General features: G+C 36.9%; 1 protein-coding gene across 2 annotated transcripts in view; it reads left to right on the top strand.

Moving 5' to 3' along the window:
- Positions 1 to 27,984, top strand: part of LOC125657844 (von Willebrand factor D and EGF domain-containing protein-like) — a 38,553-nt gene that overhangs the window by 5,970 nt on the left and 4,599 nt on the right. The window contains exons 5-21 of one of the 2 annotated variants that reach the window (XM_056149829.1): positions 2,513 to 2,775; positions 3,027 to 3,116; positions 3,256 to 3,660; positions 5,970 to 6,052; positions 6,173 to 6,239; positions 6,679 to 6,870; positions 8,500 to 8,705; positions 9,652 to 9,940; positions 10,141 to 10,308; positions 11,974 to 12,157; positions 13,871 to 14,061; positions 14,792 to 15,049; positions 15,294 to 15,408; positions 17,393 to 17,546; positions 17,808 to 19,487; positions 19,645 to 24,511; positions 27,087 to 27,190. In XM_056149829.1, the coding sequence (XP_056005804.1) occupies positions 2,513 to 2,775; positions 3,027 to 3,116; positions 3,256 to 3,660; positions 5,970 to 6,052; positions 6,173 to 6,239; positions 6,679 to 6,870; positions 8,500 to 8,705; positions 9,652 to 9,940; positions 10,141 to 10,308; positions 11,974 to 12,157; positions 13,871 to 14,061; positions 14,792 to 15,049; positions 15,294 to 15,408; positions 17,393 to 17,546; positions 17,808 to 17,877 (2,735 nt within the window). In that variant the 3' untranslated portion in view covers positions 17,878 to 19,487; positions 19,645 to 24,511; positions 27,087 to 27,190. Of the gene's footprint in view, positions 1 to 2,512; positions 2,776 to 3,026; positions 3,117 to 3,255; positions 3,661 to 5,969; positions 6,053 to 6,172; positions 6,240 to 6,678; positions 6,871 to 8,499; positions 8,706 to 9,651; positions 9,941 to 10,140; positions 10,309 to 11,973; positions 12,158 to 13,870; positions 14,062 to 14,791; positions 15,050 to 15,293; positions 15,409 to 17,392; positions 17,547 to 17,807; positions 24,512 to 27,086; positions 27,191 to 27,984 lie in introns of both variants that reach the window. The other variant, XM_056149828.1, reaches the window with a different exon arrangement.

Raw genomic sequence — 27,984 nt, 5'->3', positions numbered from 1 at the left:
TAGGGTAAACACGGACCCTGGGCACACCAGAGGTGAGATCAGTTGCCAAAGAGGAGTAAGTTTCTACCGGTCACATCCGCCGTGATCCCTATATCTTGATCAGGTAAACGGAGTAATCCGTAGTCAAAATTGATACGTAAAGAACGGTCTAACAATTGGTATGAAATACGTTAGACAACATTCGACCCATGAGGTTGTAGAACTATTTGTAAATTAGATCCTCATGACGACGATATACATTTGCGAAATCCTGACTTTAAACGAGACAGTTCAAACCCCTTTAACATCCAACGTATTTGTCAGCAGCCTTCCTCGATTTAAAAACTGATCGTACGCAGAACATGCTCTTGGGTATATCGAAAACGTTGACAGTTATTAACACCACATGCAAGCAATAATGGAATATTGCTACGTAGATATCGGAAGTTGACGATGGAGAAGCTGAAGTCATCCCGTTCGTCATAAAGTTTATTGAGTTATTAGTTTGCCATTAACATTTATGTTCAAGAAAATATCCAAGTATAAAGCAGATGTTGAAATCTTTGTGGTGTCTTTTGTTTCGAGTTCACTGGTCTGGGATGTATCGAATCAAAACATCTGAAAATGTACACTTCAACTTGAATTGACTCGATGACTCCTTTATTTGTGATCTCTGTGAGTCTCATTGATATGTCTAGAGAATTTGAGGTGAATCAGGCCTTCTTTTCTCCCTTATAAAGTTTTTTGACTTCGAGAGATTTTGTGTGATAATTACACATCATACATAGGTTTGTTTTGTTGTTTGAGAAATAGTTATTACATTTTGTAGTACAATTTATCAACTTCAAATTCCATAGAACTTTAACAAAATCAACCTTGTAAATTGTAAATAAATTGTGAAAATCTAAATATTTCAAAATGGGAATTTCTCAAACACATCAACATGAAAATGCGTCGGTACGAGAATCCTTATTATTACAGCCCTAAGCAACATGTTTTGGTACATTATACTTCATCTACAGCTGGTGAAAATTTCTAAAATGGGACGTAAAACAAATATACAAACAGATATAAATACATGTAGATACTTTGCTGAATATCAACTGTCCGCTAGAGGTCTCTGCTGTATATCAACTGTCCGCTAGAGGTCTCTGCTGTATATCAACTGTCCGCTAGAGGTCTCTGTTGTATATCAAATGTCCGCTAGAGGTATCTGCTATGTATCAATTTAACTGTCCGCTAGAGGTCTCTGCTGTATATCAACTGTTCGCTAGAGGTCTCTGCTGTATATCAACTGTCCGCTAGAGGTCCCTGCTGTATATTAACTGTCCACTAGAGGTATCTGCTGTATATCAACTGTCCGCTAGAGGTCCCTGCTGTATATTAACTGTCCACTAGAGGTATCTGCTGTATATCAACTGTCCGCTAGAGGTCTCTTTTGTATATCAACTGTCCGCTAGAGGTCCTCTAATCATCGTGGAGATTTCAACTAATGATAATTGTATAAAAAAACAAAAAAACAACAACAAACAAACGTATTTTTGAGCATGAAATCTTAAAGCAATTTAAAAGACATTGAGGAAAAAGATAGCATCAAGTACAGTCAATCATAAAGAAACCAGATGCAGCCAGCATACGTTTCAGCCAAAATTACAGTAATTTTGGTATTGTAAAAAGCATGTGGAAGATCCACTTCATCATCCTGATAAGGTATAATTACGAGATAGTTTTACAACAGCCTAGAAAAGTACATGTACTTAGCGAAAATCAACCCCGGTTGGAGATTCTTTAGTCTTCCAGGAGAGTTCTGTAAACGCGGACCCCTGATCTAAGTTAAAGTCCAGGACCGCTGTCTCCTCACTTTAGTCTCGTGGACCCCTGATGATAGTGAAAGTTCAGAATCGCGATGTACTCGTTTAACTTGCATACCTATTCTGTTCACGTTTATACCTGTGTCACTCCTCTCTATTTAATCATGGAGGCATTTGTCATCATTCAAAATAGAAAAAAAAACCCACCTTAATTTAATAATAGCTCGGGAAATCACTCTTATCAGTTCATGTCATATTCATTGATATGTTGATGAAAGTGTTTACAAACATGGGGCACTTCAAGTAGAACTGGTGACGTCACTCCTACATGGGAGTGAGAAAATTGGAATGGAACATAAAGCAATAAACAAGGAAAAATACATTTTGGACGTGTACAGTCTACACAATTTGGTGGCATTTTGATGTTCTTTCTGAGAGACATTAATATATTTTGGAATATATATACAAATGATTAGGCTTTATTGTATTGCAAAAGAAATATACGTAGTAATTTTCCCCTATTCGCGACTTGAAACATTTTCAAAGTAATGATTGACTTTGTACATTCTACTATTTCATAATTTGTATTAGCACGTGAAGAATAAAATTGTTCTCTAACGTATGTTAAATTTTTGAACACTTTTTGTTAATTAAAGCGAAAAAAAAACTGAGTAAAAGAACCTACGTTTGTCCAAGTTATTTGAGGCCAGTGTTATATTTAGGTACCCCTCCAACTGAGGTGATTTCTCAGCCGGTGGTGAGGTATGAGTTGGTTACAAAGAAAAAGTATATAACGTACCAGGAACTGCAATTCTCGTGCCACTTCCCGCCGACAAAGACGGACTACTACTACCAAGTGATATGGTACGTAGAGGACACTCCCACCGTCATAACGGAACCCCTGAAGAAGAATGACCTGCGGAAGACAAACTTGGGCTACAGTGAAGGCGACCCCACCAAGGGATACACAAAGCTCGGAATAAACGTATGATCCACTGTTAAATCGGCAAAATTTGTGGGGGGGGGGGGGGGGGGGGGATTTACTGTTGTCTTGGCATGGACATATCTCGCAAATTCAAATCTTTTTTCAAACCGGTGAAAGTGATATACCATGAAATGAATTATTCTTTATTTAGGAAATAAAGATCACAAGAACATAGTATTTATATATTTCATGTGTATATCACATGCTGTTCCCATTGATGATGCATTAATTCAGAATATAAATTGCTTAAGGTGAAATGTTCCGTGAGGCTAAAAGTGACCCCGGAAGGGCCCCCAGGCCCTATGTCCAAGCTCAGTCAGAACTTCTTCGCCGGAATTGAGGTATGTATATCACGCCCTTTGAAAATCTTGAGTCAAAAGCCAATTTAAGAAGTCGATGTCAAAATATTCTATACAAACGAATACACCAGCACAGTGTTTTTGGTTATGATCAAAGTAATTTTTTTAAACGGATCTCTAGGTAGTTTCCACAACAGTGAACATAGACAGAGACAAACCTATGGGTAAGATTTTCGTTAAATTGACCGTCCCCTTCGGTTGTCCCATCATGCCGGATGGCAGTGTGGAAAAATGCGGGCTAGATATCGAAATGAACGTCCCCAGGGATCCGATGAAGTGTTCATCCGAAATCAAAGCTGCGAAAGCTGTGGACTTAATAGGCAAAGGGAGAAACTGTGGGTGCAAAATATGGAATGATGAGTGGGATGATACGAAGTCTATTCCTATAGCATTCATCGACAAACCAGAATATAAGTTAGACCTTCCAGACTCCGCAGATGGCGCTTTTCGGATTGGCTTGGTTACTGGCGGGAAGGAGGAGAATCCTGCATGGAGTGGAATTGAGCTTCAGGATGTCCACGTGCATGTGAGTACAAATGTATATCCGGTCTTCCGCTAAAAGGTAGTCCACCTGAAAGGATCGTGTGATATTGACATTAAATCATGTATCCTAAAAATTGTCTACAATGATTAATTTTGATCTATTCTTATTCTGCAAGTGAATATCACGGAAACCATGATGGATTTAGTATTTCGGTTGTGCATGAAGGGTCAGTTACAAAACTTTCTATTGCGTTCTCTGTGTCTGTCCTTTATGTAATTTATCTCGCACGCCCATGGCTCATACTGATATTCGTTAAAGTTGTATTTAAACACATCGACAGTGTATAAGGGAACAAAATTTTCAATTTGCCTTTTATGTGTTCAGCACTGGAAAGTCTTTTTAATGTCCTTAACAATGAACCTTGCGATCACAAGTTCAATGTACAGTTAGTACTAATTAAAGCTGACATGATTTTGTTACGTATTTTTATGTCGTCGGGTCGGAGTTGGCATCAAACTTTAAGGGGTAAACTTAAACCTTGACAATATCTATTGAACCAGTGAAGACAGGACTTCGATATTTCACATATACATGTAGATGCCTCATAGTCGGACCTTTCATTTGGTACCAAGACTTGGCTTTTATATTTCATAATGACATATATAAATTTCTCATAACCAGGTTCCATATGACCAAAACTAAGGAGAAACTAAAATCCAAAATTATATATTGTATGCCTTCTTGACTTGTTTAAATTACACAAATACTTTAAATGATATTTTAAATCGTCAAGGTACTATAGTATGCATAAAAAGGCCCAAAATTTTCTCTCTATAAAATGTGTTTTTTAAGAAAGTAAAATATATGCCAGGTATACTACGCCAACAAAATCAGATGATATTCCTAATTGGATAGCATTATGACATCATGAATAAGACATTTTCCGCTCTTATCAAAGTAAGCCTGAAAACTGTCAAATGCCATACAGATTATTGCTCAGGAAAAGATGTGCGCATTTGTCGAGCAAAATGAAAATGATATATATTGTGTATTATTTTAAGATGAAAAACATACTTGAATTAGAATTTGCTCGACACATGCGCTGTATGTTTTCCGATAGGAAAACCACCTGACTTTGTAGATATTTTCATTGAAAATGGCATTTTTGCAATTTTATGCCAACTTCTAGCTCTCGTCATAGACACAAATCATTTTTCTGATCAAACTGAGTGGATTTTGGGTTTGCTAATATATTCCTTATTTGAATTCCAGGGTTTGAGCTCCAAGTGAAATCATCGATATTTTGGGCCAAATGACTTTAGAAACTTCTTTGTTCTAAATATAACTTTCATTGGTTTATCAATATTTTATGGATTGATTCTGTTTCAAAATTATACTTAAGTGTATTCTTATTTTATGATCATGGAGCCAGATCGCTCATTTGGTACAATGATGTTTGACCTAGTGATGTTGAACTTGGACTTTGGTCTATAGCTACATTTTAAGAATTTTAACCTTGACAATATCTATTGAACCGGGGGGGGGGGATGTCATGTTTCTTCTAACAACTCTTGTTATTTGCATTAGTTTGCATGTTTACACATGGATTGAAATAGACAAAGGCAAACATTTATGTTTTTCAATATGAAATATACAGGGTCTCAACAAAATAACCCTAAATCAAATTAATGATTTCGTTTCTTTAGTTGCAGATTTTCAAACAAAAATGTCAATTGATCCATTCGTTAATATTTCTGTTTCATGACCACAATTAAGAACAACAGTTTCAACATTCCCAATAGTTTCAACAATCTCATTTAAAGTGAGTATTTCGCAAATTCTATGGTCGTTATAATGATCTAGTTTGCCAATACAACCTATCATTGCGTCAAATGCTGTCTGGCGTATTTCAGACCAATTGTTGTGCCATTCTTGGCACACTGATTTGACTACAGATTACTCGGTTTACCTGATCAAGATATTGGGCTCACGGCGGATTTGACCGCTCGACAGGGGATGCTTACTCCTCCTAGGTACCTGATCCCACCACTGGTAAATCCAAGGGACCGTGTTTGCCCAAGTCTCTATTTTGTATTCCTCCTAGGAGTTATGAGATTGATCACTGTTCGTTATCTACACCTTTCTTTCTTCTCGTTTGGTTGCAGTTTAAATATTCCAGGCATTATTATAGAAGATGATATGATCTAAATATGCTATATAGGTGCACGACATGTGGTAGGAAATAGAATGTACTTCATAGTGCTTTGATATTTTATAGGACCGTGATATATCTGATGTTTGGAAGGGCCGATATTATACCGGATGTTTAATAGTGTTTTGTTGTTTTACAGGTGCACGACAGTTCTGATATTTGGCAGGGTCGAAAGTGTGCTGCTTTAAACGATCCACACATGTATACGTTCGACGGAAAACCGTAACTATTAATATTCAACTACAATTTACGGAATGTGCAGAATTTCCAAATCTTTAGAAATAAGAAAAGCTTTTTAAAATGCAATTTGATGTTAGAATGACTTTTCTGTGTGATTTACAGCTACGAGAATCAGAATCCGGGAATGTTTATTCTTTATATTGGAAAGAGTGTTGAATACCCCATAGAGGTAAGTACATCAATACCCCACAGAGGTAAGTACATCAATATCCAACAGAGGTGAGTACATCAATACCCCCCCAGAGGTGAGTACATCAATATCCCACAGAGGTAAGTACATCAATACCCCACAGAGGTAAGTACATCAATACCCCCACAGAGGTGAGTACATCAATACCCCCACAGAGGTGAGTACATCAATACCCCACCGAGGTGAGTACATCGATACCCCACCGAGGTGAGTACATCGATACCTTACAGAGGTGAGGACATCAATACCCCACAGAGGTAAGTACATCAAACAAATCATGAAGAATATACATATACTGCATGTTTCATCTGTTCTATCAGATATGATTAAATATTTTCAAAGTATGAAACGTTATTGTGTGTAGGGTTTTCGTCTTACAACAGAATCATTGAATACATATTTTTCATTGGTATCTTAGGTCCAGATAGAAACTACTCTGTGCAACAAAAACCCTTCCAGTAAACCATTCTGTGTGTGTGCTATAGCAGTGCGAGCAGGGGGTGATGTTTTCATCATAGACAGATGCCCAGATAGACGCATTCAAATAAAATACTTGTCTTGCAGAGAGAATCTTTTAGACGCTCGTACGGAATCGGAAATGGAATACAAGGTTTGATATCTTGTGTGTATTTCATATATAGGGAATACCGTATAACGGGTATTTTCCACAGCCACCTGAAGTGCGGATAGCTTGTAAAGATCTTGTGTACGTAACACCCCCTCTAGAATGAATTATTTTATACAGAACCAAAAATGTACCCAAAATATGTTATTTTCCCACCGATCACCCTCATAAGTAGTTCTGGATAGTCAGTTTGTACCTTCTGTAAGCTTTTGAGATGATCACTTGTGAGATACTAGTTAATATATGTAAAGGTGTGCATTAAATCATGTAAACAAACAGGGGGTTACCTACTTCGATACCTATTCACGGGGTATAAATCAACTTTATCGAAGGAATTTCTGCAAATATCTCGTCAGGCTAATGTAGTTCTACTTATGTCTTTCGTCTAAACCCATGCCATCCGTTTTATTGTCGTATTCTGCCATTTATTTCATCGTACCCAAGCTTTTACGCCCATTGACAGCCTTAATGGAGGTTTTGACATCCCTTTGCGTCTCGTGTTATCAGATTGGCTCTTCAATCTTCCGACCACCTTGGCCTTTTTCTTAGCAATAAACGAAAATATATGAAAGAGCTATTTAAAATTTGTCAAAGGCGCCTGGTTTTAAAAACGAAAATAACTAAATAGAATAATCAATCAGATTATTTCATTGTAAAAAGCTAGTTTTGATATAACTTTATAGAATTAATTATTTGAAGATGATAATCAATCGAAATTATTTCAACTGAAATGCTTATCTGAAGTGTATTTTAGAAAGTCCATGCCAATCAGATAACACGAGACACAAAGTGATGTCATGACCTCCTTTAGGCTGTCAATGGACACAAAAGCTCGGGTACAATGAAATAAATGGCAGAGTACGACAAATAAAACGGAGGGCATGGGATTTGATAAAAGACATATAAGTAGAACTACATTAGCCTGTTGAGATATTCGCAGAAATTCCTTTGATAAAGTTGGTTTATACTCCGTGAATAGGTATCGAAGTAGGTAGCCCCCTGTTTGTTTACATGATTTGTTGCACACCTTTACATATATTAGTATCTCACAAGTGATCATCTCAAAAGCTTACAGAGGGTACAAACTGACTATCCAGAACAATTTACGAGGGTGATCAGTGGGGAAATAGCATATTTTGGATACATTTTTGGTTCTGTATAAAATAATTTCATTCTGGAAAGGGGGAGTATGTACTTAAGATCTATATAAGCTATCAACACTTCAGGTGCCTGTGATATTTTCTGTACTTGTCCATTTTTTGCAGAATTTTGCAAATAAGAAAAATCCGCAAAAATTACAATCGCAAAATATGTACATGCATACGGGTGCATATAGGTATATGCAACCGCAAAAATTGGAGACACGGAATATGATTTGCTACCATTAAAGCATCAAATCGAAGAAATATATCCGTTATACGGTATTCATTTGAGGAAACGTATTTCAAACGAGAAGGAAGGGGGGTTCGCTGGATCCGATCACAACCATGGGTCCAAATTTCTGAGTCATATCGAATTTATATTTAATACATCAGCTTCCATCCATGATATGTGGACTGTGATTGTTCATAAATGGATATAACATTGTTTTCCAGAAACTCGATCTGTTTGTAGATATATTTTCCTAGTGGTACATACGTCCACGCAATGTTACAAGACTATACCGGAGTAAGAACAATCAATGTTCATATTTACCCATCCAAAACCGATAAAGACGAGACTCTGGGGTTGTGTGGAACTCTAAACGGAAACCAGAACGACGACTTCATGGACAGAGATGGAAATTTATTAAGCAGAGAAAACTTTATTAAACATTGGAGGTAAGCGTTCAACAGTCTCGATTGAAGTCAGCATTTCGCAAATTCTATGGTCGTTATAACGATCTAGTTCGTCAATACAACCTCGCATTGGGTCAAATGCTGTCTGACGTGTTTCATACCGATTGTTAAGCCGTTCTTGGCACACTGATTTTGACTACGGATAACTCCGTTTACCTGATCAGGATTTGGGGCTCACGGTGGGTGTGACCGGTCAACAGGGGATGCTTACTCCTCCTAGGCACCTGATCCCACCTCTGGTGTGTCCAGGGGTCCGTGTTTGCCCAACTATCTATTTTGTATTGCTTGTAGGAGTTATGAGATTGATCACTGTTCGTTATCTTCACCTTGCATGTTCGTATCGAATGTGATCAATTGACATTTCCATCAAGCTAGGATTCAATTTGCTTGTTTCGATGTATTAGTGATGCAGTAACTGCCCTCCAAGTTCCAAGCTACCAACATTCCTTGTATTATTTGCTGTGGTTTAAAATTTACGCACTTGAATATTTCTCATTATTGCCATGATAGCATTAGCAATATTCGATATGGGTATGATATCACAGAAAAATCTAAACCCTCAAAACACAGTGAAATTTCCAAAAAGTACTTCTGTGATTACAAATTTACAGTATGTAAATGTTATCGTTTTGTATACTCACGGTAAAGTACGATGCTGTCTGAAGTGTTTCATACCGATTGTTAGGCAATTCTTGGCACACTGTTTTACCTGATCAAGATGTAATAGGGTTCACGACGGGTGTGATCGGTAGACAGGGGATGCTTACTCCTCCTAGGCACCTGATTCCACCTCTGGTATATCCAGGGGTCCGTGTTTGCCCTACTCTCTATTTTGTATTGCTTGTAGGAGTTATGAGATTGATCACTGTTCGTTATCTTCACCTTTCACAGTATGTAAATGTTATCGTTTTGTATATTCACATGACAGTATCACTAAGGAGGACTTTTTGGTGCTTATGAATGAAGATAAACTGTATGATCTGTCACCTTGGAAGGCCAGTGCACTCTACTGTACCTGTCCGCACGAAGATGTTCCCGGTGATCGGCCGGAAGACATTGGACAGTGCTCAGAGGACACCATTGTCAAGTGCGCCAAGGAAGATAACCCAGCTCTCAACAGGAACAAGTGTAAAATCCGTTCTAGACGGGCTGCCGTAAGACCGTTCTCCTACAAAATGGTGGAGATCTCAGACTATCAGTTCACAAACAAAGAGGAGGTATCTTTTATCAACATTTTACCCAATGAGCTTTAATATGTTTGGTTTTCTGGTGAGCAAATCACTTCATCAAAATCTGATTGTGGAGTTTTTTCAAAATGGAGAATCGACTTTTCCATTTCAAGTGATATATTTCAATGCAGTTGTTCTGTATTATACTGTAATGAATACATAATGTACTGCATTAAACTAACTCATAGGTAGACGTATATCGTAGTAAACGAGAGGCAGAAGTCCACTGGACACGGGAGACAGCCACGGAGTTCTGCAATACCTACATGAAAAAGTCACAGACATTCAATGCTTGTAGTGAGGTTCCTAGTGTCAGTTCTGACTTCTTGATAGAGAACTGTGTGCTGGATATATTGGTAAGGTATTCTGAAATAGTACATATCTTGTAGCGTTTGTTTTCTGGTTCAATGCCCGATCCTTCATATGCTGGTCAATAAATCTTTCATGGTGTGTGTCACATGATGAAACATTTTTGACGACGCATACCCAGTTGGAAAATTGTAGTAAATGTAGTAAAACTGTCGAAAATATAGTAAAACTGTAGTAAATGTAGTAAAACTGTATTAAAACTGTAGTAAATGTAGTAAAGGAACACATTTCGTGGATTTTTCACTACAATGTAACATAAGAATGAATGGAGACAAGCTTAATTTGCACTTCATATAAACAGAATGATTTTTAATTCATACAAATAGTGGCGTGCTGAACTTTGGCATTTTAAAACGTAGGTATCTTACATTATACAGTTACGGTTTATGTGATATAATAGTACTCTCTCGATCAATCGATCGATCGAACGAACGAACGAACGGACAAACGACAGAATGAAATGTGGTCTGCCCTAGAATTTGTAACCGGGAACTGCTTTGAAATCATAAATCCCAGAAACTTGTACATTTAGGAAGCCCATCATAGTTCTTATCAGCCGTGTATATACCCATTATATAGTTAACAAGTTCACGGATTTTAAAGGGGCATGGACACGATTTGAGATGAGAATTGTCAAATTTTAATTTTCCATTCTATTGTTTATAAAGCTTTACTAAAGTATTTCTAATGGTCAACCAAAATTTGAACATCAGTTGTTGAGTTACATGTGAGATACAGCCCTCGCAATTCTTTGTTATGTAAACAAGGCTCGTGTCGTGTTTGATTAGCATGCTTAAAACAAAATGAGATGTACTAAATACCTGAAACTATCTGATTGCGTTCAGAATTAACTTGTAAAATATAATAAATGAAACTTTTACTTGTATATTTAATCTATGTAAACAAAAACATGACAAGAGCCTTTTTTATATCATAAAGACTCGTGAGCTTTGTATCTCCTATGTACCTTGGCAACTAACATTCAAATTTTTGTACCATTTGAAAAACCTTAGTTAAGCATTCTAAACAATAAAAACGGAAAGATAGAATTTGAAAATTTTCAGCTCAAATCGCATCATGTCCCTCTAAAAAAGGACTGGTTCACGATTTTTGAACAAAAAATTTGTGAAACATTAAAAATATAACTCATTCAATGTTGAAAGCCAACATTTTGACCTTCTGAATGCATCAATAAAAGCAATATTTTAGCCTTAAATCTGTGTTAATTAAACAAAGACTCGAGTCTTTTTATGTATACAAACAAATCCGTAAAATATTAATTTTGCAATAAAAAACATCTTAATTTTGCACGGTCACAAATTCTAACTTTTAGATGACATATTTTACTCGGGGAATGCTTGAAATGTGAAAGATATATTAAACTTAGATCGATATCCATTTCTTTTGAAAATTTCGTAAACAGTAACATACCGCAATCTTTATTTACAAAACAAATAATAAAATCTCTAAAATGAGCTTCTGTGATAATGTATAACCTTAATTTTTATGTGATTTTTTTAAAACACATTAGACAGTTGATTCTGATCAATGAAAGTGAAATACAAAATTTTGGGGAAAATCGTGAATCAGTCCCTTTAAAGCTGATTAAAGAGAATATTACGCTTACCACTAAGACTTGTATCTATTCGTAGTTAACAAACTCCACTGTTTGGTCGGCTGGAAATCGTGAAGCCTTGCGGACTACTTGCATGAAAGAACTTTCCCAAAATACGACTCTCAAAGAGGAGAAAGAGGAAGGAAAACCGTCCATTGTACAACAGATCAAGAAGATAGCGTGTTTAAACGAATGCAGTGGACACGGCACGTGTGTTAATGGTAGATACATTCATTCTAACTCAAAATTAATATCAGTAAACTATGAATACCTTATATGATTGTATATTGTTTAATGTCCCTCTCGAGAATATTTCACTCATATGGAGACGTCACCACTGCCGTTGAAGGGCTGCAAAATTTAGGCCTATGCTCGGCATTTATGGCCTTTGAGCAGTGAGGGATCTTTATCGTGCCACACCTGTTGTGGCACGGGACTTCAGTTTTTGTGGTCTCATCTGAAGGACCGCCCCATTTAGTCGCCTTCTACGACAAGCAAGGGGTACTGAGGACCTATTCTAACCCGGATCCCCACGGGACTGAATACCTTATATACCGGACAATTGGTTTTTTTAAATCGACAATAATGGTCTCCCGATAAGCGACAAAAGCAACTATAAAGGGGAAATTTAGAAATCAACGGAAATTTTTTTGAGTTCATTTTGGTGACTTACTTGTAGTTACTGTTAAACATGTATCTCAGTCATAGACTGGTACAATTTGTTTATTTGAAAGGCATGTCTTTTATAGTAATTGTTTTATTTTAGCAATGGTCTAGTAATGGACTGGTATAATTTGTTTGTTTCAAATTTCATTGATATATGTCAGTCATGGACTGGTACAACTTGAGGTATATCCTGCTGGGGTACAAAAGACAGAGGTCCACGAACACATTAATGTTACATGTATCTAAGGAATGAATTTTAAGCTTGTCGGTATTATGGAGTAGATAAAAATGGAAGCATGGGATGATTTATATACATGTAAAACTTGTACGGTACCAATTTTGATGTACCAGATGCGCATTTCGACAAATATTGTCTCTTTGGTGATGCTCAACCGAAATGTTTGAAATCCGAAATAACAATAAACTTGTAAGAAATATAAAGAAAACAGAGTGCCAAAGACTGTTGTCAAATTCATCTATGGATCAGAGCTATGCATGAGGGAGATAATCCTTAATTTGAAATGAATTTCTAAATTTTATCACAGCAATAAAGAAAGCAACCCCCTGTTTGTTGCAATTGTTTTTATATTTCTCATGATACAAACAGCCTAAACATTCGTTCCATATATTTAATATATTTTACAATTTAACTTATTAGGATAGTATCTTTATCGATAAATATAAGGCATCTAATCAGAAACAAACCTAAGTAAATGCACATGTAAATATTCATGTTTTGAATTTCTAGAAGTTTTGTTCGTGTATAACCAATAGTTGGTATCGAAAAATGAGATTCTTCTAAATATTTTCAAATATTCACATTTCCAACTCTGTGATAACTTTTTAAAGTTACAGTATGTTAGTTTTCAATATATGTAAATTCTTCACTTGCTTGCAAATAAGCAACTTCTCATAAGTCAGTGGGCGGGGGCTATGGAAATTAACGTAGAATGCCATGTTGATTTCAATTTACAGAAATCACTGTCTAGTTTGTTCGGTATGTGAGGTGATTGTCTACGATGGAACACGTGATAATTTATGCTTAACGGCTATGCAACCATCACCTCACATACACTGTACCCAGCACACTAAAAAGTGATTCCTTATATACATAATGTATATATGTAGCACTGGACCAAATTCGAGTCATGCAAAAATAATGTCTTGTTGCTGAATGAAGACAAATTTGTAGATATATATACACCAGCATAAAATAAGTAGTTTGTATTTTTCCTTTGGTATTACAGATATTTGATTTAATGTTTAAGGAACATGTGATTGTGAAGAAGGCTATGGGGCAAAGGATTGTTCCATGGATTTGAACAAGCCCCCTGTTGTATATGGAGTTAACATGGATGAAGGTGGTCTTTGTGATAAGAGAACTTGCCAGAGGGCTCTGGTAGAGGGCTATGGATTCCTGGATCGGCAGACTCTGCAATGTTTACTGACGGTGTTCCAGGTAACCGGCAGAATTTTTCAGTTGCCAAATACAATTCAAAATTTTCAATATTGAATAATAAAATTAAAAACAGGATATTTTTCCCGTTTAGTAATCATTAATAGGTGTACGACTATATTTAATATTTAATGACATGGTTAAGACAAACCCTTAAATATTGAAATTGTAAAGCATTCATTGGTCTGGTAAAAGAATGCAAGATATAATTTCGCGTCACGAACTACGTCCAGGATGCTGCTTTCCACAAAATGATATATTTCGCTACAATATATACTGTGATGATGCATGTATTGCACTACATTTAGATATAGCGATATCGTTTCTTATTCCAAATTGAGTAACCAATAGCTTTTCATTTTTATGAAACCTTTTCTACACTATGTAAAACACCCAATACTGGTTATCAAGACTTTCTTCCATATACTGTAAATTTACTGAATATACTCCTCCTAGGCACCTGATCCCACCTCTGGTATATCCAGGGGTCCGTATTTGCTCAACTCTTTATTTTGTATTAATCCTTTTGGAAGTTATGGGATTGATCACTGTTCGTTATCTTCACCTTTCTTTGAGCATAAATTAAGGTTTTGCTTGTTTAATGTGGATTTTATTTTATGTTATTTTTTGTTTGTTTATTGCAACTATACCTAAGTTCTCTCTCTCTCTCTCTCTCTCTCTCTCTCTCTCTCTCTCTCTCTCTGTATGTTTCATGTCATGGTATAAATTGTAGGTGACAGAAAACAAGATGCTTGTAGGGGAGGTAACTCAGTATACAGTACCAGGTGAGCATGACAGTATAGCCGAAGTATTTTGTCCCCTGGGACCAGCAAGGAGAAGACGAGCTGTCAGTCAGGGGTTCGTGAGGGGGATAAACATCTCTGTAGCTAATAATGGCCGGAACTTCAGCTCCAGTCACGCTATTTATGTACTGGATGGAATTTGTCAGGACACCGTCAATGTATCAGGAGACATTCAGTTTACTCTTAGGGTGAGTTCACGGTTTTCACGAGTTCCTTCCAATGTTTGAATTGGTTGGTTGATTTTTTGTTTGTTAAATTACGTTCTGTCGAGAATTTTTTACTTATATCATCAGCTGTAGGTCAAGCAACACAACCTTCTTATACATTATAATTGATATCTAAATTGCTAGTTCACGAAAAAACTTCGATATTTATTGATATCAAACAGGTTTTTAAATAGTATTACTATGAATATAAATCTCTGTTTTGTAGAGAGGATACTGTTACATAGGAGGACGGTGTTTTGTGGATGGGACTGCTCATGAGACAGAAGAGTGCTTCAATTGCAACTTCAGTAAAAATACAAGAGGGTGGAGTAAAGTGGACGGTAAACTAATTTTTAAAAACATGTATAGAATATAATTTAATGTACCCTTTTCAATGTAAGTATGTGTCTTTTTAGATCATCTGAGTCATTTAGGTGACCACCTAGAATTGGTAGTTGCCTTAACATTTGAACATATTCACCTTCTTCTCTGGACATTTTTCATCAAATGTAGTATTGAATATCTGCGGTATATGTGGAACTAAAGTTATGAATTTCTTGGTCACCCCTTCGTCTTAAAGGGTGGGTCAAAACATTTTAAAAGGATGTAATATTTTTTTTTAAAAATCTTTACTCGGAGACATTTAGCAGAAAAATTGTATAGTCATGATGAGCAAAAATACTTCTACCAAACTTGTAATAATATATATATATATATATATATATATATATATATATATAAATGTATATATATTCACAATATATAACAAATAACACAAATGGTGACAAGGTTAATATATTATCACCGTGCTAATAGCAGAACTGTTGACAAGGTTGACATATTATCACCGTGCTAATAACAGAACTGTTGACATATTATCACCGTGCTAATAGCAGAACTGTTGACAAGGTTGACATATTATCACCGTGCTAATAGCAGAACTGTTGACAAGGTTGACATATTATCACCGTGCTAATAGCAGAACTGTTGACAAGGTTGAGATGTTATCACGGTGCTAATACCAGAACTGTTGATAAGATGGCATATTATCACAGTGCTAATAACGGAACTGGTGACAAGGCTGATATATTACCACAAAATTAATAACAGAACTGTTGACAAGGCTGACATTTTATCACAGTGCTAACAACAGAAGTTATGACAATGTTGACATTTTATCATAGTGCTAAGAACAGAACTGGTGACAATGTTCACATTTTATCACAGTGCTAATAACAGAAGTGGCGACAAGGTTGACATATTATCACCGTTCTAATAACAGAACTGTTGACAAGGTTGACATATTATCACCGTGCTAATAGCAGAACTGTTGACAAGGTTGACATATTATCACCGTGCTAATAGCAGAACTGTTGACAAGGTTGACATATTATCACCGTGCTAATAGCAGAACTGTTGACAAGGTTGACATATTATCACCGTGCTAATAGCAGAACTGTTGACAAGGTTGACATATTATCACAGTGCTAATAGCAGAACTGTTGACAAGGCTGACATATTGTCACCGTTCTAATAACAGAACTGTTGACAAGGCTGACATATTGTCGCAGTGCTAATAGCAGAACTGTTGACAAGGTTGACATATTATCACCGTTCTAATAACAGAACTGTTGACAAGGCTGACATATTGTCACCGTTCTAATAACAGAACTGTTGACAAGGCTGACATATTGTCACCGTTCTAATAACAGAACTGTTGACAAGGTTGACATATTATCACAGTGCTAATAGCAGAACTGTTGACAAGGTTGACATATTATCACAGTGCTAATAGCAGAACTGTTGACAAGGTTGACATATTATCACCGTTCTAATAACAGAACTGTTGACAAGGCTGACATATTGTCACCGTTCTAATAACAGAACTGTTGACAAGGTTGACATATTATCACCGTGCTAATAGCAGAACTGTTGACAAGGTTGACATATTATCACCGTGCTAATAGCAGAACTGTTGACAAGGTTGACATATTATCACCGTGCTAATAGCAGAACTGTTGACAAGGTTGACATATTATCACAGTGCTAATAGCAGAACTGTTGACAAGGTTGACATATTATCACCGTGCTAATAGCAGAACTGTTGACAAGGTTGACATATTATCACCGTGCTAATAGCAGAACTGTTGACAAGGCTGACATATTGTCACCGTTCTAATAACAGAACTGTTGACAAGGCTGACATATTGTCGCAGTGCTAATAACAGAAGTTGTGAAAAGGTTGATACTAATTTTCATTTGATGTGTTGTCAGAAGGAACACTTTCTGAAGAGTGTATCATTTCCCTGGTGCACTATATTGTAGATTGCCATGGTATGATGGATAAAACTGAACCAGAACCGGAACCGGAAGTAGAAGACTTTTCAACAGTAGTTATTGTAATAGTGATAGTGTGTGTTTTGGTTGTTTTTGCAATTGTGGTGGCAGTTGTCTTGTTTGTAAAGAGGAAAAAATCAGCGTACGTTGTATCAATTTTCTGAAATATGTTTAACACATAATGACTCGTTAGAATAAAAGTTTAGTTTAGATAATCACTTTTCTTTGTATGGAATTTTTTTAAATCTGAAAATCTATTAGTATGACAAAATATCGATATCGTTCAAGAACGTAAAACGTTGAGGGTGAAATATTTCATATAACAGTGTTCTTTTACATGAATGATAGATGAAATCAAAGGCCACAGAAAATTTAAATGCAGTTTTATTGAATTGTTTTGCAGACAATCATTCACAATAAAATCGGAAGAGAAAGTTGCCTACAGCGAGGTGGCCACGTCGGAGGATACCTGAGCCTGGGTGGTGCTGGGAGGAATCTGCTGTAGTTCTCCCACACTGAGCTTATAGCATTTTAACATTCGTTATATTGAAACTGAAAAACTAAAGAATCTGAAAGATTCTAAAACTGAAATAAGTGGGGGATAAAAAGTGTGAGAAAGGGAATGGGTGTTTTAAGTCTACGTGCTTGCGTACTACACATTTTATTCATTAATTAAGATTATGCTCGATCTAAATTTCGTCATGGTGCTTAAATCCTTTTATGAATTGTTTTCCAAAAAGTTACCTTTGGGCTTTCGTGGATTTGCATTGGTCTCTCATCAAGTAATTAGTTATAATATTTACTGTTGATAGCTAGAAAAATCATTTGTAAACATTTGTTCGTCGGTAATGTGCGTTACAATGAATGTTATTGGTTTTGTAACCTCAACTATTTGTTCATTTTTCGTGAATTAATCTCCTTGTACAGTGTATGTGTCAGTCTTAAATGTTAGGATCTAGATATAATTCTCCCAACTTCAAAACTTGACATAACTCTATATACCAAGTTCAAGAAATAGTCACCTAACATCATTAGCTCTCATCACGAATTTTTGCAGAGGGTGTTTAAATAAATTTCGTTTAACATGACTATAAGATCGAACTTTTTCTGAAGAACAGCTTCATGTCCTCCAGACTTTACAAACTTATTAGTCTGATCACTGATAGACAAAGCTTCATGTATTCCAGACTTTACAGACTCATTAGTCTGATCACTGATAGACAAAGCTTCAGGTACTCCAGACTTTACAGACTCATTAGTCTGATCACTGATAGACAAAGCTTCAGGTACTCCAGACTTTACAAACGCATTAGTCTGATTACTGATAGACAAAGCTTCAGGTACTCCAGACTGTACAAACTCATTAGTCTGATTACTGATAAACAAAGCTTTAGGTACTCCAGACTGTACAAACTCATTAGTCTGATCACTGATAGACAAAGCTTCAGGTACTCCAGACTTTACAGACTCATTAGTCTGATCACTGATAGACAAAGCTTCATGTCCTTCAGACTTTACAAACTCATTAGTCTGATTATTGATAGACAAAACTTCAGGTACTCCAGACTTTACAAACTTATTAGTCTGATTACTGATAGACAAAGCTTCATGTCCTCCAGACTGTACAAACTCATTAGTCTGATCACTGATAGACAAAGCTTCATGAACGCCAGACTTTACAAACTCATTAGTCTGATTACTGATAGACAAAGCTTCATGTCCTCCAGACTCTACAACTCATTAGTCTGATCACTGATAGACAAAGCTTCAGGTCCTCCAGACTCTACAACTCATTAGTCTGATCACTGAGAGACAAAGCTTCAGGTCCTCCAGACTCAACAACTCATTAGTCTGATCACTGAGAGACAAAGCTTCATGTCCTCCAGACTCTACAACTCATTAGTCTGATCACTGATAGACAAAGGTTCAGGTCCTCCAGACTCTACAACTCATTAGTCTGATCACTGAGAGACAAAGCTTCATGTCCTCCAAACTCTACAACTCATTAGTCTGACCACTGATAGACAAAGCTTCATGTCCTCCAGACTCTACAACTCATTAGTCTGATCACTGATAGACAAAGGTTCAGGTACTCCAGACTCTACAACTCATTAGTCTGATCACTGAGAGACAAAGCTTCCTGTCAGACTTTACAAACTCATTAGTCTGATCACTGAGAGACAAAGCTTCAGGTACTCCAGACATTACAAACTCATTAGTCTGATCACTGAGAGACAAAGCTTCCTGTCAGACTTTACAAACTCATTAGTCTGATCACTGAGAGACAAAGCTTCAGGTACTCCAGACATTACAAACTCATTAGTCTGATCACTGATAGACAAAGCTTCCTGTCAGACTCTACAACTCATTAGTCTGATCACTGATAGACACAGCTTCCTGTCAGACTCTACATCTCATTAGTCTTATCTCCGTTGGACACGGGTTTATTTCAGTTGTCTAGAGGTTTTAAAGGTGTCCCTTTGCAACTGGTGGCCCGGGTTCGATGGACCTGGTGATCCTGGTGACACGTTAAATTTAAGATCTATAATCTAGGTAGTGAGCATTTTTTCGCCAAGCGCTCGGCATTAGAAGTGAAGGTCACGGACGAGGACATGATCTTAAAACGGAGGTCTTATGTCACGATTTGTGTTGGCACAATGAAGAACCCTCATTGCTTTATATTATTACATTTAATTGAGATCAGAGAGAAAGTTACTGTTGTGTTGTTGTTGTTGTCTTTATTAACATGTACATGAATTTTATATCTTTGTATGGGTGTATAATGAAACCATATTCGTAGTGTATATGTGTATTTACTTTTTCTATTGCTCTTTGTTTCAATATCAAGGGACCGTAATTTCATTCGGACTTATCTCACTTTAGCAGTATTTCGTAAATTTATTTTCAGGTTGAGAGTCACTTGGACGATTTATTGCGAATATGTTTTTTCCGTTTATGATGGTGTGTTAGCTTGTAACATGAATTAATTTCTTAAGTCCTGTTTCCATTGATTGTTAGGAATGAGATCAAACTCCGCGTGTGTGTGTTAGGAATGACATCAAACTTCGTGTGTGTATTAGGAATGAGATCAAACTTCATGTGTGTGTTAGGGATGAGATCAAACTCCATGTGTGTGTTAGGGATGAGATCAAACTTCATGTGTGTGTTAGGGATGAGATCAAACTCCATGTGTGTGTTAGGGATGAGATCAAACTCCATGTGTGTGTTAGGAATGAGATCAAACTTCATGTGTGTGTTAGGAATGAGATCAAACTTCGTGTGTGTGTTAGGGATGAGATCAAACTTCGTGTGTGTGTTAGGGATGAGATCAAACTCCATGTGTGTGTTAGGGATGAGATCAAACTTCGTGTGTGTGTTGGGGATGAGATCAAACTTCATGTGTGTGTTAGGAATGAGATCAAACTTCGTGTGTGTGTTAGGGATGAGATCAAACTTCGTGTGTGTGTTAGGGATGAGATCAAACTCCATGTGTGTGTTAGGAATGAGATCAAACTTCGTGTGTGTGTTAGGGATGAGATCAAACTTCGTGTGTGTGTTAGGGATGAGATCAAACTTCGTGTGTGTGTTAGGGATGAGATCAAACTCCGTGTGTGTGTGTTAGGAATGAGATCAAACTTCGTGTGTGTGTTAGGGATGAGATCAAACTTCGTGTGTGTGTTAGGAATGAGATCAAACTTCGTGTGTGTGTTAGGGATGAGATCAAACTCCGTGTGTGTGTGTTAGGAATGAGATCAAACTTCGTGTGTGTGTTAGGGATGAGATCAAACTTCGTGTGTGTGTGTTAGGGATGAGATCAAACTCCAAGTGTGTGTTAAGGATGAGATCAAACTTCGTGTGTGTGTTAGGAATGAGATAAAACTCCGTGTGTGTGTTAGGGATGAGATCAAACTTCGTGTGTGTGTTAGGGATGAGATCAAACTCCATGTGTATGTTAGGAATGAGATCAAACTCCGTGTGTGTGTTAGGAATGAGATCAAACTCCGTGTGTGTGTTAGGGATGAGATCAAACTTCGTGTGTGTGTTAGGGATGAGATCAAACTCCATGTGTATGTTAGGAATGAGATCAAACTTCGTGTGTTTGTTAGGAATGAGATCAAACTCCGTGTGTGTGTGTTAGGGATGAGATCAAACTTCGTGTGTGTGTTAAGGATGAGATCAAACTTCGTGTGTGTGTTAGGAGTGAGATCAAACTCCATGTGTGTGTTAGGGATGAGATCAAACTTCGTGTGTGTGTTAGGGATGAGATCAAACTTCGTGTGTGTGTTAGGGATGAGATCAAACTCCATGTGTTTGTTAGGAATGAGATCAAACTTCGTGTGTGTGTTAGGAATGAGATCAAACTTCGTGTGTGTGTTAGGGATGAGATCAAACTTCGTGTGTGTGTTAGGGATGAGATCAAACTCCATGTGTATGTTAGGAATGAGATCAAACTCCGTGTGTGTGTTAGGAATGAGATCAAACTCCGTGTGTGTGTTAGGGATGAGATCAAACTTCGTGTGTGTGTTAGGGATGAGATCAAACTCCATGTGTTTGTTAGGAATGAGATCAAACTTCGTGTGTGTGTTAGGAATGAGATCAAACTTCGTGTGTGTGTTAGGGATGAGATCAAACTTCGTGTGTGTGTTAGGGATGAGATCAAACTCCATGTGTATGTTAGGAATGAGATCAAACTCCGTGTGTGTGTTAGGAATGAGATCAAACTCCGTGTGTGTGTTAGGGATGAGATCAAACTTCGTGTGTGTGTTAGGGATGAGATCAAACTCCATGTGTATGTTAGGAATGAGATCAAACTTCGTGTGTTTGTTAGGAATGAGATCAAACTCCGTGTGTGTGTGTTAGGGATGCGATCAAACTTCGTGTGTGTGTTAGGGATGAGATCAAACTTCGTGTGTGTGTTAGGGATGAGATCAAACTACATGTGTGTGTTAGGGATGAGATCAAACTTCGTGTGTGTGTTAGGGATGAGATCAAACTCCATGTGTGTGTTAGGAATGAGATCAAACTCCGTGTGTGTGTTATGGATGAGATCAAACTTCGTGTGTGTGTTAGGGATGAGATCAAACTTCGTGTGTGTGTTAGGGATGAGATCAAACTCCATGTGTGTGTTAGGGATGAGATCAAACTCCATGTGTGTGTTAGGAATGAGATCAAACTCCATGTGTGTGTTAGGGATGAGATCAAACTTCGTGTGTGTGTTAGGGATGAGATCAAACTTCGTGTGTGTGTTAGGGATGAGATCAAACTCCATGTGTATGTTAGGAATGAGATCAAACTCCGTGTGTGTGTTAGGAATGAGATCAAACTCCGTGTGTGTGTTAGGGATGAGATCAAACTTCGTGTGTGTGTTAGGGATGAGATCAAACTCCATGTGTATGTTAGGAATGAGATCAAACTTCGTGTGTTTGTTAGGAATGAAATCAAACTTCGTGTGTGTGTTAGGGATGAGATCAAACTTCGTGTGTGTGTTAGGAATGAGATCAAACTCCATGTGTGTGTTAGGGATGAGATCAAACTTCGTTTGTGTGTTAGGGATGAGATCAAACTCCGTGTGTGTGTTAGGAATGAGATCAAACTCCATGTGTGTGTGTTAGGGATGAGATCAAACTCCGTGTGTGTGTTAGGGATGAGATCAAACTCCGTGTGTGTGTTAGGGATGAGATCAAACTCCGTGTGTGTGTTAGGGATGAGATCAAACTTCGTGTGTGTGTTAGGGATGAGATCAAACTCCGTGTGTGTGTTAGGAATGAGATCAAACTTCATTTGTACTTCTTTGTTGCGTTGTCTCAATTTGTAATTTTTGGGGGTATATATTGTGTGGTATGAAGTCTCAAACTCATAAGAAGAAATAGTTTGCAAAATTTACCTTTGCAGCAGCTTTGATGCAGTGCAGCCTATCAGCCTTATAGGAAGTGGGTGGGATCATTATTAAGTGATTATGATGTCATATTTCACTTTTCATAAGAATTCTAAGTTGTACATAATAATATGTAAAATGTTACTTCAATGTGTCCTAAAAGTACGCTTTGATGTTATGCAATTCATGTGTTCGACTCGCCTCTTTCTCGCTTTAATCATTCGTACTCATCTGTCATCACACACAGCTTTTGACAAATTCATGTTTCTATTGTGATGAATGTAATCTGTAACCGGATAACAATAAATTCTTTGGCAGTCATATTTAGTCTTGATGGATGATGCAGTTTTGTACTTTATGAAAAAGTGGGTAGTTAGAAATTTTGGAAGCACATTTACGTAAATCTTAAAGTGTAGGAAACTTTTTATTGAGACAAATGGATTCTTTATAGGAGTTATCAGATTCGTCACTATTCGTTGTCTTCACTTATTTTGCAAAGTAAACAGTATTTGTCAAATTGTGTTTCTTGTGCTTTGTTTGCCATCAAAGAACAAACGTAACATACGGAGACAAGAAAGAAAAGTTTTGATTTTATTATTTCAGTATTTGTAATGCTTCATACGCTGGTAGATAATTTATCAAATGTTTATACTGAGTAAGTGTCAGTTACAAAGTGATACAAAGATATTCAGTCTGGTAGATTTGTCTTCAAAACAACAAAATGTAATGACTTCCCTTTAACATTTTAGGAATATCCCTACACCTGTACTTTTCATTATTTTCTTTTCTAACTCCAAATATCCAATTTGTTTCATGCCGAATTCGAAATGTTATTAGTGTTGAATCCAAGACCGCAAAAAGAGCACTTTTCATCACTCAGGAAGGGCAATTTGATATCGATTATATGTTACATTAAATTGAAATGCGCAAATGAAGTCATTTTAACTTCTTTACTTTTAAACACGATGTGGTCTCATTTACAGAGCTACGATGGAGATTTCTCTTCATCTGAAGTATAACTGGGTTGTTTTATCTACATGATGTGAAGATTCTTCGTAAAGAGTTCATGTTCAATATGCTAACTTGCACGTTTCAAGAAGGGTTGCATGCACTACGAAATAAATCACGTGACTCTTATCATGTTAATGCACAAAGTATAGCACTATAGTTACTATGAATGACTCCCGTTAACATGGGAAGATTTGTGGTTTTATTTCTTGTCATCGTTTGTGGTAAGATTTTTACAACATTCAGTATTTGATAGAGTTTAGTGGAACGATTTTGATGAATGACCACGACTAATGTATAGTGCAAGATACATGTACACGTGTCCCTGAGATTGAAGATCTGGAACACTTTGTTTTTGTTTTGTCTGGCTGTCTGTCCCAGTCTTTAATCTTAGCTGTAAATTTTGAATTATGCAAAATACCTATTTAGGGTTGGTTTAAAGACGTTTGTTCCGTTGTTGTCATTAGTCACTCTTAAAAATTAAACTCTGAACAAAAGTGAGAAAAGCGGTCCGTTTATGATTGATTGATTGAATATTGTTTTACGTCCCTCTCGAGAGTATTTCACTCATATTGAGACGTCACCACTGCCAGTGAAGGGCTGCAAAATTTATGCCTATGTTCGGTGCTAATGACCATTGAACAGGGAGAGATCTTTATCGTGCCACACCTGCTGTGACACGGGACCTCGGTTTTTGCGGTCTCATCCGAAGGTCCGCCCCATTTAGTCGCCTCTTACGACAAGCAAGGGAGTACTGAGGACTTATTCTAACCCGGATCTCCACTGGATCGGTTTGTCTAGCTTTGAGGATAGCTGTTTAGCAAAGGCATAGTAGCATTACTTGTTCATCTGTACTGAGTATGAAATATGATGTCACAATAGTGGTGGGTTTTCATATTTTTGTAAAATGTGTAGAAACATGGGGGTGTGTCAACGGATTTTTAAATATTTAACAAGGTCAATTCATCACAGATTTGAAATACAATGCATATGCATAGTGGGACAAATGCTATTACATATGAAAACAGTTGGTAATATGATGCAGACCTATTTCAAACCCATTGTATTAACTGTCTAGGCTATTGTGGTAAACATTTTTCATAATTATGACGTCACAATAGGAATATTATTACGTGTAAATATACTTCAATTATTGTGCATACATATTTATTTCACTGTAAAGTTGCTTGAATCTACTGACTTCACATTTGTAGTATTTTCGGGAGCAGATTGTTATATTCATTCATCGGTTGTAAGCTATCCCTGTCATCATAATCAACAGCATGGACTGCATGCCACATAACACCACTGTCTAGTTAAAATACTTTTAAAAACTATCGACAAGAATAGTTTTATTCTAAAGTATACATTTTGACTACGGATTACCCCCTTTACCAAATAGGCTTCACGATGGGTGTTACCGGTCAACAGAGAATGCTTACTTCCTAATAGACACTTGATCTTACCTCTGGTGTTTCCACGGGGGTCCGTGTTTGCCCTACACTCAATTTTGTATTCTTTATGGGAATTTTGAGACTGTTCACTGCTCGTTATTATATGCCCACGGAATTTCCAACAAACCGTTGGAAGACCTGATCACAAAAAAACGATGTAGATGTTGTCAATGAGGAACTCTAGCACCTTTTTAATATCAGCTTTATAATACTTGTGCGTAGAATCAGAATGCTGTATAACAAAGAAATTTTCTGGATAACTGTTTGAAAAATAGATATGAATTTCATTTTATTGAAGAAGTAGCTGACTATGATATCTAGTATTTAATGTATTATGAGGAATGGTGGCATGAAGTGTTGAAAAGTCACCATTTGATATATTTTTTTTCATTTTGAAAAGATTTCGAATTTATTAAAAATTATTTGAAATGTTTAATATTCCACAATTGGTTTACACCACTTCTCGCTTATGTTGTGGACCAATACGTCTGAGGATGCCCGTAAGAACAGTTTTATAAAATATTTTGTGAGGAGTAAAAATAGTAAAACAGTCGCTGTATTGACGGCATCTATTCCTTTGTTACTGAATATAAGTTAGGGAACTACTGCATGATTCGGAGGAATGATCATCCATACCCTGCGCTGATTTCAAGAGCCTGTGATGAGCAACATCGATAATCACATAAATCAGTCTGTATTCTGGTGTTGAACATTTTACGTTTGGACTAGCTTCAGCTTCTACTGTAGAGGTGTGTTGTATATGTAAATACTCCTTATCTAGTCTATCACAGGAACATCTCATCATTGTGTCCCGATCTATAGAGGTGTAAATACTCCTTACCTAGTCTATCACAGGATAATCTCATCATTATGTCCCGATCTATAGAGGTGTAAATACTCCTTACCTAGTCTATCACAGGATAATCTCATCATTATGTCCCGATCTATAGAGGTGTAAATACTCCTTACCTAGTCTATCACAGGACAATCTCATCATTATGTCCCGATCTATAGAGGTGTAAATACTCCTTACCTAGTCTATCACAGGACAATCTCATCATTATGTCCCGATCTATAGAGGTGTAAATACTCCTTACCTGTCCATCACAGGAACATCTCATCATTATGTCCCGATCAATAGAGGTGTAAATACTCCTTACCTAGTCTATCACAGGACAATCTCATCACTGTGTCCCGATCTATAGAGGTGTAAATCCTCCTTACCTAGTCTTTCACAGGACAATCTCAACATTGTGTCCCGATCTATAGAGGTGTGTGGATATGAATAATCTTTTCACTGTACTTAGTCAATTTCAAGGTACTTTCAGTGTTTCGTTTCTTGTAGAGGTGTGGTATGTGTCCGCGGATTGTCCCAATAACTGGACTCGACATCTCGATTCCTGCTATCTCTTTGTCACTCGGATCCCGTTGAAGTGGACGGCAGCTTGGGTATTATTACAGTTATACTTATTTTGATAACTATGATAAAAGTACTCACAAATAAAATAATCTCTATGATGTACATACACGACGATCACTTTAACAATAAAGTAACATAACAACCCTTATTCAATCATTGACAATTGCACAATGCGACTATCATATATACATTGTTTTACATATTCTATGAAACTTCGGAATGCATGTCATTTTACATTTGCATTGCATCCACTGCATGTACATTTTATTTCATGATTTATTACGCGGGTATGTTAAAGCGAGTCATGTTCCATTTATGCACGTAAACTGCATAATTTTTAAAATCTTCCAACACAGAGAGAGGGAGCTACTAACTTTTAAAAACTATTTTGGTTGTTTACATGAAAACATTTTGTATCATAACATGACAAACATGTGCTTCCGTATGACGTCATCGCATGGCTGTTATAAATAGATCACGGATGTACCTTAATAGAAAATGGAAAAGTAGCACACTACTCCAGGATTTAAATATTGGTCTGACTGGCGATAATGACGATAAAACACCCATAGTATATCAGAATTGCTGATAGAATCCTACCACTTTCAGTAAGAAATAATTATTAAACATTTAAAAACGAAACCATCTAGCCCATGATTTACATTTTGCAGCGAGATGAAAGGTCTAATTTTAATTAGATTGTGACCGGTCAACAGGGGATACTTACTCCTCTTAGGCTCTGGTGTGTCCAGGGTCCGTGTTTGTCTTACTCTTGATTTTGTATTCTTTGTGGGATTTATGAGATTTATCACAGTAAAACACT

Source organism: Ostrea edulis, chromosome 9 (assembly GCF_947568905.1).
Source record: "Ostrea edulis chromosome 9, xbOstEdul1.1, whole genome shotgun sequence".
Taxonomy (NCBI): Eukaryota; Metazoa; Mollusca; class Bivalvia; order Ostreida; family Ostreidae; genus Ostrea; species Ostrea edulis.
This window is presented reverse-complemented; position numbering and strand designations above follow the sequence as displayed.